Genomic DNA, 12,313 nt, shown 5'->3' with positions numbered 1-12,313 from the left:
CACTGACTGAGGAGACCCCAACTTGGATCCCAGAGTACTGGCAGCTGGACCCCCCTCATCCCTGGGGAACCTGCCTGGGCATCAGATCAGCCCCTGAAGATGCTGACATCAAGAGCTGCCAGGATCACCCTCCTATGGATGTCAAAGGCAGCAAGCCCTCCCTTACCCCAGATCTTCCAACCAGCTCTGTACTCCCCGCCTCAGATCATGAGTGGGTCACTGAGGATCAACACAGGAGACTAAAAGGAATAGAACAAAGCCATCTGGAGGATACACAGACCATGTGGATGGAAGAAAACTTCATAGTAACCATCAGTTTCCAAGAACAAAGAGCAGAGGAAGCAGAGGGCAGGAAATCCATAACAAAGTATTTCTGGAAAACTTCCCAGAACTGAAAGACATAAGCTCCCAGATTGAAAGAACCCACAGTGGAGGAAATCAGACACTCTCGAGTGCATCACCATGACACAGCAAAACACTTGGGACAAAGACAGGATTCTAGACAATTCCCAAGAAGAAGCAAGTTGCACTCAAAGCACAAGGGAACAGATTCCCCTCCCTTTTCTACAGCCACTCTGGAAGCAAGAAGACAAGGGGCAATGTTTTGAAAACTCTGGATGAAAAGCATCTCCAGTCTAGAATTCCACACCCAGCCCAACTATTATTCTGGTGTGTTGGGAGAATAAATGCATTTCAGACATGCATGGTCCTAGAAAATGTATCTCCCAGTTTATCAGAAGTTACTAGAGGATGCGCTCCACAGAGATGAGAGAGGAAGCTGGGGAGTGGGAGAGCCAAGGGATGGCCGCTAAGGCTCCTGGAGTGATGAGCACAGGCGGGCTGTGGAGGATGGACAGTCCACATCGGAGCAGAGTGACTAAGGAGCCAGACGTGAGGACAGCCACTGCCAACATCTCTGCAGTGACTGTCCCTTGGCGTGTCCTGACCATGTTGGAAGAAGTTCCTGTCTCCCCTCCTACCCGGTGTGAATTTCCTGTGGCTGCCGAACAAATTCCCACAAACTCAGTGGCCTAAAACAGCACACTTCATCATTTTGCAGTTCTGCAGACGGGAAGTCTGAAATGGGTCACACTGGGCAAGAATCGAGGTATCAGCAGGGCTGGTTTCCTTTGTGGAGAGTCTAGAATACATTGTCTTGCCTTTTCCAGCATCAGAAGGCCACCTGCATTCCTTGGCTCAGGAGCCCCGTCCAAATTCAAAGCCAGTTGAATCTTTCTGCCTCTCTCTACCTCATTGAACGTCCCTTGTGATTACACTGAGCCGACCAGCACAATACAGGACAACTTCCCTACCTCTGCCCGAATGCTGTTCCCTAGACATGCACAATGCTTCCTTCTCAGTCTGTCCCGTCTCTGCTCAAATGCCACCACCCCAGAGAGGTCTCACTTGGCCATGCTCCTCACCTTGTTTCCCTCCTTAGTTATCCCCTACAGCATGCAGAGACTTTGAACCTGCCCTGCAAGGTTCTTAGGTATCCTGCTTACTGCTGCCGTCCCCATTAGAACATGAGCTCCTCAGGGGAAGATGCCTGTCTCTTTCGGTCACTGCTACATCTTTGGGGCCTCTGGTCACACTGCCACAAACTAGGTGTGCAGGGAATGTGTGCTGCTTGAATTAATAAAAGGTCCAGGCTGTATTGGTCAGTCCTATTTTCCCCGAGGGCCTTCTGTTAATGCCCAGGGGCCGGAGCCAGACTCTGGTCTGGCTCATCCCTTGGAACCTTCACGTGCCCAAGACACCCACCGCCTCTCCTTCCACAGCTGGACAACCAGCAACCTGCTTGCTGTTTCTCCAGATTTGCTAATAGCGTCATACAATATGTGGCCTTTTGTGACCAGCTTCTCTCTTCATGTTGGCAGACGTTTCAGCGTCCTTCCGGTGGCCAAATGATCATCCATGGTGTGGATGGAACCCACCTCACCTACCCTTTGAGGTGCTCTTAATGCTCCTTGCTCATTTCAATCTGATTAAATTCTGCATCCGGACTCACATTTTCAGGGATCTGTATTAGGTGATAAAGCTTAAATCGAGTCAAGGAGATGGTTAACACAAAAAGCCGGGTAGGGGTTACCCCTGGGCTGCTGGGAAGGGGATGCCATTGCCGGGGGAGGGGGCGGTTGCCGCACAGCCAGCTCCGAGGAAAATGGTAGTGTGTTCGGGCTTCCCCTAGGGGCTGGGCCAGCGCTCACGTGACCCCCTTCACGGTGTGCGTGCACACCGCCCACCCTCCTCCTGCTATATGCTCAGTTCCAAATTTAATAAGGATTTAAAGATGAGCATGGAGCTTCTAAACATGTATGCTCAGGGGTGGTTTTTTAATGGCAGATGTATCAAGATACAATTCACATATCGTAACACTTACCATTCTGAAGTGAACATTTCAGCAGCATTTAGACGTTCGTGATGTGCAACACTCACAGCCAGCTGGTTCCAGAACATCATCCCACAGCAGAAGGAGACCCATGTCTATTAGCAGTCACCCCCCTCCCCAGCCTCTGGCAAACACTTGTCTAACTTCTGTCTCTAGGGATTTGCCCATCCTGGACATTTCATATAAATGGACTCACACAACACATGGCCTTTTGTGACCAGCTTCTGTCACCGAGAATAATGTGCGTTCATTCATGTGGTAGCGTGTGTCCGTACTTTGTTCCTTTTTATGACCAAATACTCCTCCACAGTATGGGTACACCACCTCTCATTTACCCATTAATGGTGATTTTTTTCTGTTCCTCATTCACTTCAAAGTGATTCCTCTGCAGCTAGCTGTCTTTGGAGGCTCTGGAAGACCCAAAGGACCTTCAGCTTCCTCTGGGGTCTGCGCAAATTCTTCAGGAAGCTTTAACAGTCTTTCAACCTCAGAACTTACGGTTCAAGAACAAAGCTTTAAAGCAGTCTGTGGGGTAGAAACTGCTGTCACCATTTTGACCCAGTTCTGCTGGGCGGACCAGGGCAGAGGCCTTGCTGGTGTCCTGGGCCGAGCGGAGAAATGGGAGCAGGGGGGAGGCCAGAGCCACCCTCCTTGTTTTGCAGAGAGCGCACGCACACAAGGAAATCACCAAAGGCTGATTTGACTGGGAAGGCAGCCTTCAATGAATGACATCATTCGGAGAACATAAATCTTGGTTTGTATGATTTATTTATGTTAAGAAATCCACATATGATGCTGAGTTCTCAATGGCTTTGTTTAAGCGATGGTTTTTCCCTTTTAGTGAAAGTTGGAAGATGGTAAACAGCTCCAGCTGTAAAAATTAAAGGCAGAGGTGAAGCCAAGGTGATTATTACACAAAAATGCTGAGTGGGGAGGGGTATTTGGCCCTTCCATCCTCCAAAATGGAAATTACCCTCTGCCACAATGTACCACGAACAATTACCTGCTGTTTATTAATTAACCCCTTTTAGAAGCACCACATTTCTACTAGAAACTGTTATTTCTCTAATGTGAAAACTGGCTTATTCGTGTTTATTAGAACAACTGTGTCCCATGTGGTCCAGGCCCCATGCACACTTAACTCACACACATATTTTTTTATGATTGGAAATACCTTAGTAGAAGCCCAGATACTGAGCATCACTTGCTTGGCATATTAGCCCCAAACTGAGCCCACAAAGCCAAGGCTCGGGTGTGGAGCCTGTCGCCGGGGACAGCCACAGAACAGTCCTGGGGTGGCTGCCCTGAGGGTGGGTGTCGGGGAGGAAAGGGGGACCCTGGCTCCCCAGTGAGAGCCGGACCTGGAGGAAATACGTATTGCAAATGGCTCAGTTGTTCTAGAAGCCCACAAATAAATGTCCTGGTCAGTGTTGGGAGCAAGTGGGTGACCACAAGGCCAGCATGCCCTTTGGAGCTCACACGCCTGGCACTGCACAAACCCCAAGAAGGGGTTCCAAACACAGACCCCTCTGCAGCCTGTGTCCGCACGCACCCCGGACACCATCACGTGGCTGCGCGTGTCACCTGGAATAGGGCTTTGGGTCAGGCAGATGAATCTCACTCTCCTGCCTCTACGACATGTCCTTGTACCTCTAAGTTCCAGTTTCCCGTGTGTAAGGTGCAAACAATTGCAGTTCCTACCACGTGGGATTGTTGCAAGGGTCACACGGTGCCTGATACAGCCCAGGGCAGAAGCCAGCACCCTGCTGGCCCCAGAGCCCCAGCTCTCCTGCCCTCCATCACTCAAGCCGGACAGCCCTGTGGATAGACCAAGTTTCTGCCCTTCTACCATCATCCCCTGCCCCCATCATCCCGCTGGGACCCCCCTGAGCAACCTGGCTTCCTTTTCCAAATCATGCACCATGCAGCTGGGGACCTGGGTGGCTTGCTCACTGCTGTGTCCCCATCACGAGGGACTGGTGCAGGCTACTGAATACAGGGCGGCCCTTTGCGAGTTGGGACAGGTGAAGGACAGGTCACTCGGCCTCAGGCCCTCGGTGCGGGGCTTCTGGCCTCCATTGTGATGTCTGGTAAGGCTGCCCCACATCTCCTTCAGTCTTCAGGTCTGAAATCAGACGTAGGGATCACTTTCTTCTTACTCAGTGCTCTTCATTCGTGAGTGACTCATTCTTTCATTCCCCGAGGCTCCCAGACTTGGGCCAGCCCTGGGCTTTGTAGGGGCACTAGATGCGCTGGAAGCTGCAGGTGTGCTGAGGCAAACAGCCCTTGTGTTTGACAGCACCATGGGACTGTGCGTTCCAGGAGCATCCACCTTGCAGGGGCCTCTGGCCCTATGTCAGCGAATGCAGGAATAACCCCAGAGCCTCGGCGTACTGGAGGGCAGGGGTGGACCTGGCGGAAACACTGATCACAAGTGCCAGGAGACCAGGCAAGACTAGGGCAGGCCAAGGTCGGCAGGGTGGGGCCTGGCTCTGGGAGCCCATTAAGATCTGCATGGGTGAGCGGGACCTGAAGCTCCCAGGAGCCCTGTCCTTCCCGGTCTGACTTGCCCTCTGTGTCCAGCCAGGGAGTGAGAAGCTGCTCTCCATGTTGCCAGCTCAGAGCCCCTAGAGGCAGACCTGGGTTCTGGACGAGGAGGAGTCAGAGGGCACAGGGATCCTTACTAATGACAACTCCAACCACCCAGAGCCCCCAAGAAGTGCCAGCCCTCACCTGCATGCAGCATAAGACCCCTGGCTTGTTTCCCCCATATGACATATTAGGAAACTGGGGTGCCCAGGAAGCTGGGGGCTGAGAGGAAGGAAGGCCAGTAAGGAGGGAGTCAGGAAGAAGCTGGGTCTGACTCAGCTGAAGTTCTGTCTTTACACCTGCCCCCCCCCCCCCCCCCCCCCGCTGTCTCCTTGACCTGGGCAGGGAGGGGAACAGGAAAGACTATATGCGCCCCATCCCTCTGCGGCTCCCCACCCTGCACTCCCATCGTAATTCTGCTGTTATCCTGGGGGAGCAGGGGTCTGTCCCATGAATGAAGAGCTGCTCAAGGTCAGGACCCTGCCATCTCCACCCTAGCCCCAGGCCTGGCACACAGTGGGTCCTCAGTGAGGTCTCTTGACTGGCCTGGGCTGCAGGGGCATGAGGCTGTGCACAAATGTGTTCCTGACACTTGGGCCACGGTCCTTCATCGGAACTTTGTCCAGGAGGTAAGGATGGGGTGGGGAGCTCGACACTGGCAGGCTCTGCAGGTGCTCAAGTCTGGGCATCAGGCACCAGGGCAGGAGAGGCCTGGGCCCTGCTCCCTTCCTAGAGCCCCAGGTCACGGGCATCAGGCCCTGGGGCAGAAGCAGGAGGCCCTGTCCAGGGAGGGAGGACTGAGTCCATCACTTTCAGGTTACTCAGCAGGAGAGAAAGGTAAATATTTCCCTTCCCCAGAGAGGATCCTGGTCTTGTCAGGTATCCCCCCCACCATTACTAGTTTAGAAGCAACAAAGGGGGGAAGGTGAGAGGGTGTCCTTCTGGGCATTCCCTTGGCCATCCCATTTCCCTTCCCCCGCTCCCCCATCTGCCGTACCCAGAGTAGTGTCCAGTCAGGCCATGGTCCCTCCCCTTGGTTCCCCCCCCCCAAGTCACCATCGGGCGGGGTAGAGTACGGACGACCGAAGGCCCAAGGTCACGTGCCGGGACAAGCCTGCTCCGCACCCGCCCCATGCCCCGGAGCTCCCTCCGCAGTCCCCAAAGTGTGGGGAGGAGGGGGGAGAGGGGGAGCATTCCCTCTGAGGAACTCAGCTGTGACTAGGACCTCGGTCACCTGTCCCCGCTCCCCAGCAGCCCCAGGACCCGCCCTCTGCAGGGTTTGGGGTGCGGGGTGGTAAGGTACTGAGAGCTGGAGCCTGGGGTGTTAAGTCTCCTTGCATCCTGGCCGGGAGGAACCGAGAACCGTAGGGCTGGGGGAGCAAAACCCCGTGCAGGGGCGGGGAGAAGACGGCTGGCCACGGAGCTGGACCCTCACACCACCTTCACTGAGCCCCCAGAGAGGACAGTTCCGCGGTGCGGGCGCGGGGCGCAAAGGGCAGGACAGGCTTGGTTGCTCAAGAGCAACCGGGGGCCTCTTCAGGCTGGGCACCACCTCTGAGCCTCGCCGTGCAAACGTGGCCCCAGGGGCTGGGCTGCGCTCGCCCTGCCTGGGGTTTTCCATGGGTCCGTCCGATCTCCAACCTGCCCACATAAACCTGTGAGAGGGGCACAGCAATGTTGGGCCCCACTTCACAGATGGGGCGGCCGAGGCGGGAAGGAGTCCCTGCAGCATTCCCAGGGCAACGTCTGCGGTGTGTCGAGCCCGCAGGACCCACGGCGAAATTCGGTTTCTAAACAAGGACGGTTGTCCGTGTGGGGGCAGGGACCACGGCCGAGAGGACGGAGACGAGGGGGCTCTGCAAACCGGGCTCTGAATCGGGGCGCAAGCCGACTTGGGGAGTCTGCGAAGTTACACTGTCCCGGGCTCTGGGGCTTTTGGGGAAGCGGAGGGCGGACTCCCACCCAGCGGTCCCGGGGACTCGGACGCCGGGAAAGCGACTCGGCTCGCCGTTTTCGTTGCCACCAGGCCCCTGCCGGAACGCAGCCGGAACCGGGAGCAGGAGGCCGCCGCGTCCACGCTGGCAGCGTTCGGCGGGGCCGCGGGGCCACTTCGGCTGCGCGAAGTTCTGCGGCGCTGCTGGGCCGGGGCGCTCGGGGAGGGGACCAAGTGGCTCCCGGCGCGCGCAGGCGGGCGGCCCCGAGGGTGAGCGCGGCGCGAAGTCCCCGCTGCGGGCGGCGCCGGCCGAGCTCAGGGCTCGAGACCGGCGCGAACCGGCAATGGCGTTCGTTGGCGGATTTTTAAAGGTCTGGGGTAGAGAGAAAGCGTGGGAAACCGACGCGGTTCGCTACTCCCGCAGCAGTAGCCGGAGCCCCGCGCAGGGCAGGAGCCGGGCCGCCGAGCCGCCGCTTCGTCCCGGCCCACTGCGCGCGCCCCGGGGAAGCAGTATTTGGGGGCCTCCTGCACTTCCTGGAGAGGCGGTTTGGGCCCGGGATCCTGCAGCCAACTCCCTCCCAGGGAATTCAAATGGGGAGTTCAGGCCCACAGCTTCCATCTCTTAAATTAAAAACAAAACAAACAAAAATATTCCTGATTACCTCCCCCAAATGCACGTGGCCCACCCCAGGTGCAGACAGGCATGCATCCGTGCTCCCCGGCCAGGACCCCGGGTTGCAGATGAGGGCAGAGAAGTCTCTTGGGGACCCTCCCAGGAGGCTGCCCATCTGCAAGGGACCAAGTCCTCCCGCCTGTGAAGGCAGTAGGTTTCCAAACATCTGGGGTTTGCTCAAAATCGACTGCATGGTTCACATTCCTGGGAAGTCTTGGTTGAGAGTGCCCAACACTCTCAGGGCCCACTCCAGAGCAGGGACTGGCTGTGGGCACTGGGGGACCTGCGCCGTGAGCAGCACAGGGAGAAAACAGCAGCCTCTGGGCTCGGTGGGTCTGCCAGTTTCCCTGGGCTCGGGGTGGGAAGAAGGGCCAAAGAGGGCCTGGACTATTACCCCCAGAGTCTTGGGCGGCCCCTTGGGAAGTGCCCACTCTGGAACAGTGTGGAAGCCCCCCTGGGGAAGGCAAATGCCCTGAAGGCTGTCTGTGCTCCACCCCACCCCCATTCTAGACCCAACACTCCAGCTAGCTATTGGCCCCAGGGCTGGAAGACCTCTGCATTCAGTCCCCACTGAGTCCCCTGCTGGGTGCCAAGACCACCTCCGTTTTCTCTGTGTAGTGGGAACCAAACCAGATTGTCCCCAAACATCCCTGGTGGTCTCCAAGCCTTCTGTTGCTCAAATCTGGGAGACATTTCCACCTAACGTAGTAAGGCAGAAGGTGCCCAGAGATGGACACCCCCATCTCAGCCCAATTCAATGCTCCTGTGATGGGGGTGAGGCAAGGACTGGTGGTCTGGACCCTTTCAGGACAGTTTTAGATCTCTGAGGAGAGCCCATATGTAAACTAAGGGAGATGTGCTTTTATTCTTTTAGCTACTCAGAGTTTTTCTGAGCAGGAACTGGAGGGTGAACAAAACCTGACCTGGAATCCAATTGAGCCCACAGTCTGAGTGCCTGAAAGCCCATGGCCAAGTTTCAGGGGCACAGATAGGAACGGGGGCGGGGGCGGAAGCAGTGAGAATCTGGTCAGGTCAGTGCATCCCGGGGGCCCGAGAGCCTGGACAGGTGGCTGGGCTGGCTAGAACCCTGCACCTCTGGGCACACACACACCACAGTGCAGACCTCTTCAGAGGCCAGGCCTCACGAGTTGGCATGGGGCACAAGTCCAAGCCAAGCAAAGTGACCCTCTAGTCCAAGACAGTAAACTCTGGGAGTGCACAGTAGGATCCAGCTGGTTTTGTTCCTCATGGGCTTCTCAGGGCGTCCTGGAGTTGGGGACCCCCTTCCTGCCTGCCCACTATGATGCTTACTAATAGCACCGAGGAGCAGCTTGCTCACCCTCCCAAACCGGGCCCTTTCCCAAAGAGTTCAAGTGATCCTGGGTCTCCTGCTGCACCTCCCTGCTTGCTGGAAAGGCTGTGGCAGGCAGAGCTCCTGGCTGAAGTGGGACTCCAGGCTGTGGCAAAGGTTGGCAGAAAAAGTCCTCTCTCCAGTACCCTGGACCCCAGCAACAAAGTCTGTTCCAAAACACAGTAGCCTAAGGAGGTGTTCAGGCAGCCCACGTCTCACCATCCACCATACAGCCCACTGTAGGAAGCCAAGGTTAGGAGCAACACTTCTGCATCCCAGTGCCGGTCCCCTAAGCCCAGCATCGGCCACAAGACTCCCCGAAGCTTGGCTTGGTTTGAAAACTGCCCTCCAACCTTTCACTATCGACAAAATGAAAACTGCTCCTCTCTTCCTGTTTGGCCCCCACCTACCCATAACTGTTCCCCCACATACCCGTCCCCAAATGTCTGCAAGGTTGGGCTAGGATCGGGACCCACATCGGATTCCCCCTTCTTCGTCCTTCTCTCTGCAGGACTCTACAAAGCCTGACCTGTTCTTGGTTCTAAATCCGGCCACGCGGGGGCAGGGCCTGGCCAGACCAGGGCCATGGCCTTGGGGACAGTCTGCCCAGGCTCCTGGAACTGATTGGAGCTGATGGGAGCGAGGGGTCTGCCAAAGCTGCTGCAGCACCTGGGGGTGTCAGCAGCTAGGCTGTCTCCTGGTCTTTCTCCCCAGGCAGCCCCCAGCCCCACCCCGGGGGTGCCTAGCATAGGGCCGGGAAGAAACGTGCAGCCTCCCACCCTCCTTCCTCAGGCCCTGGAAAGGGTGCAGTCCCAGAGTCCAGAGAGTGTCTTGGCCCAGCCTGGCCAGGGTTCAGAAGATTTTAATCACCTTCTCAGCTGAGGCAGAAGGCCAGAGTGAGCTGGGGTGCCCCCAGAAGAAGACTGGGCCTTCCTAACCTTGGAGCCTACGGGCTGCCTCCAGGCCAGGGGAAAAGGAAGCCTGAGCTGGGTGGGGAGTGGGGGGTGGGGGGGTGGGGAAAGGGGAAGGACCTTCTGTGCAGTTGGGAGTGTTTTGCAGGCACCACTGTATTCTCCCCAGGCCTCCTACCCAACCTTGCTAGGAGGCTCTGGGCAAGGGGGTCCCGGAGTGCTGAGGTATGAGAGTGACCTTGTGTTCTCTCTGGCCAGTGGCGCCAGCCAGGTTAGGTCCGTGGGCCGGAGCCTGCCCTGGCTGGGTTAAGCAGAACAGCTCCCAGCTCTGAACTCCAGGTCCCTTCCTTCCTCTCCCAGAGACCCCCCCACCCCAACCTTGGGACTAAGTGGGTTCTGAGCCTGCTAGAGGCTGCAGCAAGGCCCTGACTCCCCGTGGGGACTGCCCACCTAAACCCCCAGAGCCTGGCAGCAAGGCCCCTCTGGACCCCACAGTTCTCCGCCCAGCCCATGGGGACAGAGCGTGGGGCCGGGGCGACAGGCCCTCGGAAGCGCTGCAGGCAAGGGGACTGAGCTGCCCCCGTTCTCCATACCAGAGCCCCTGCGGGTGCTGCCGCCGCGGTCAACACTCACCCAGGGCCGGAGGCTGCGTTCAGTTCAGTGGGAAACAGAGCAGCGCAGAGAGCGCCTTCTCCGTCTGGGGCTGCAAGGGCGGCACAAGGCTGGGCACCCCTGAGACCATGGGAGCTCGTGGCATTGGAACTCAGGGCAGCAGCTATGAGCTGCGGAGGCAGGAAGGCCCACGCACCACCACCTCGGGCTCCTGCCAAGCCCCGCTCTGTGGCGCCTTTCCTCTGGGGTAGCATCGGTCATGCAGGTCACGCACCCCTCGCCATCCGGAGGGCCTCTGCTAGGACCCCAGGGTCTGGGCGGTAGCCTTCCGCCCTCAGCGGTTCACCTCCACGATGGCAAGGGCTCGGTGCCGAACGCAGGTCTCCATCGAGGAACTACTGGTCTCACTGCACAACAAATGGGGAGTGGCAGAGCCAAGAGCCCACCCGCGGCAGCAGAGACCCGCGCCGGAGGCTCGATCTCTCAGCCCTGCTCAGGCTGACTCTGGGGCAGCTCCCGGCCCTGGAGCCTGGCAGGATCCCGGTACCAGGAAGGGCCCGGGTCGGCGCCTGCTTCTGCTCCCATTTCGTTCTCGAATCTCAGACACACTCGAACGCGGAATTCTCACTGTCGGCCCCAGGCCCCTGGCCCGGACATCCTGCCTCCCCCTCCGCGTCGGAGGGCTGCGGGGCAGAAGCGCCCGATCGGGATCGGCTCGCGCCCGCGCGCTCTGCCCCTCGCTCTGCCGGCCCTCCCGCCCGCGACTCACCTGGGCCGCGGGAGGCCCCTTCCCCGAAGCTGGCCCAGCTCGGGGGCTCGCGCCGCGGGGTACTCACCTGGGGCCCGCGGAGGCAGGAGCGCGCGGGCCCGCCCCTAGGGCGACGAGGTGCGGGGCGCCCGGTGTTCGGACGGCGGCCCCGCGCTGCCTCCCCGGTGCCCGGCTCGGCGCGGACCGAGGGCGGCGGGTCCGAGTCTCAGCCGCCCGCCGGGGCTGGGGCGGAGCGCGGAGCTGTTGTTTTTGAGCCGCGAAGCCCGGAGTAGCAGCGCTGGGGTGGGGGCGGAGGGGAGGGGCGGGAGCCAGGCAGGCCCGAGGGGGGCGGCGGGGCCCGGAGGGGGCTTCGGAGGAGCCGGGTTCGGCGCGCGGGCCGGGACACCCCCTCGGGCGATGGCGCGCGGGGTGGGGGGCCGCGGGGAGCGACGGGGAGAAGAGCAGGCTGGGGCGACGGCGAACGCAAAGCTTTTTAATTAGTAATAAAATGCAATAAAACGAAGCAAACCCAGCCAGACCCGCGTCCGAACTGTCGCGCGTCCCCCCCCATCCTGGGAAGTCGCGAGGACCAACGCAGCCGCCACTCCGCCTGCGGCCGGGCTGGGGCGGAGCGCGACGCGGCGCAGGGGAAGGGTGGGGGGATAGTCACCTCGCCTCCGGGGCCACCTGGGTCCTTTTAAAGTGTCCGGGGTGCGGGCCCCGGGCGGGAACGCCGAGCACGGAGCGTTTTCTTAAAGGGCCAGCTCCGAGCTGCGCTGAAAAGGGGAGGGGGGCGAGGGGGCGGGGGGGAGAGGTGAGTGAGATGAAGACCGGGAAGGCCAAGGAGAGCCCCCCAATCCCGCGCCGCGGCGGCGGCGGCGGCGGCGGCGCGACGATGAGGATGATGAATACACTGCAAAGTTTTTTTGGCCCCGGCGAGGGGTGTCAGATTGAGCGCTCTGTGCGCATGTGCGAAGGTGTCCAAACTGACAATGCTGGGGAGATGAAGATAGTGTGTAGCTGCTTCTGGACTCAAGGAGGAGGAGAGAGATTCCGCGAGCCGACACCATGCGATCCAAGGCGAGGGCGAGGAAGCTAGCCAAA

At 59.0% G+C, this 12,313-nt stretch overlaps 1 protein-coding gene across 1 annotated transcript in view; it reads left to right on the top strand.

Moving 5' to 3' along the window:
- Positions 1 to 12,092: 12,092 nt before the first annotated feature.
- PRDM16 (PR/SET domain 16) overlaps positions 12,093 to 12,313 on the top strand; it is a 302,758-nt gene continuing 302,537 nt past the window's right edge. The window contains exon 1 of the mRNA XM_035019032.1: positions 12,093 to 12,312. Coding sequence (XP_034874923.1) covers positions 12,278 to 12,312 — 35 coding nt within the window. The 5' untranslated portion in view covers positions 12,093 to 12,277. The remainder of the gene's footprint in view (position 12,313) is intronic.

This window comes from Mirounga leonina, unplaced genomic scaffold (genome assembly GCF_011800145.1).
Source record: "Mirounga leonina isolate KUSES-001 unplaced genomic scaffold, KU_Mleo_1.0 Mir_173, whole genome shotgun sequence".
Lineage (NCBI taxonomy): Eukaryota > Metazoa > Chordata > Mammalia > Carnivora > Phocidae > Mirounga > Mirounga leonina.
Note: the sequence above shows the minus strand (reverse complement) of the source record. Positions and strands in the feature narration are given on the sequence as shown.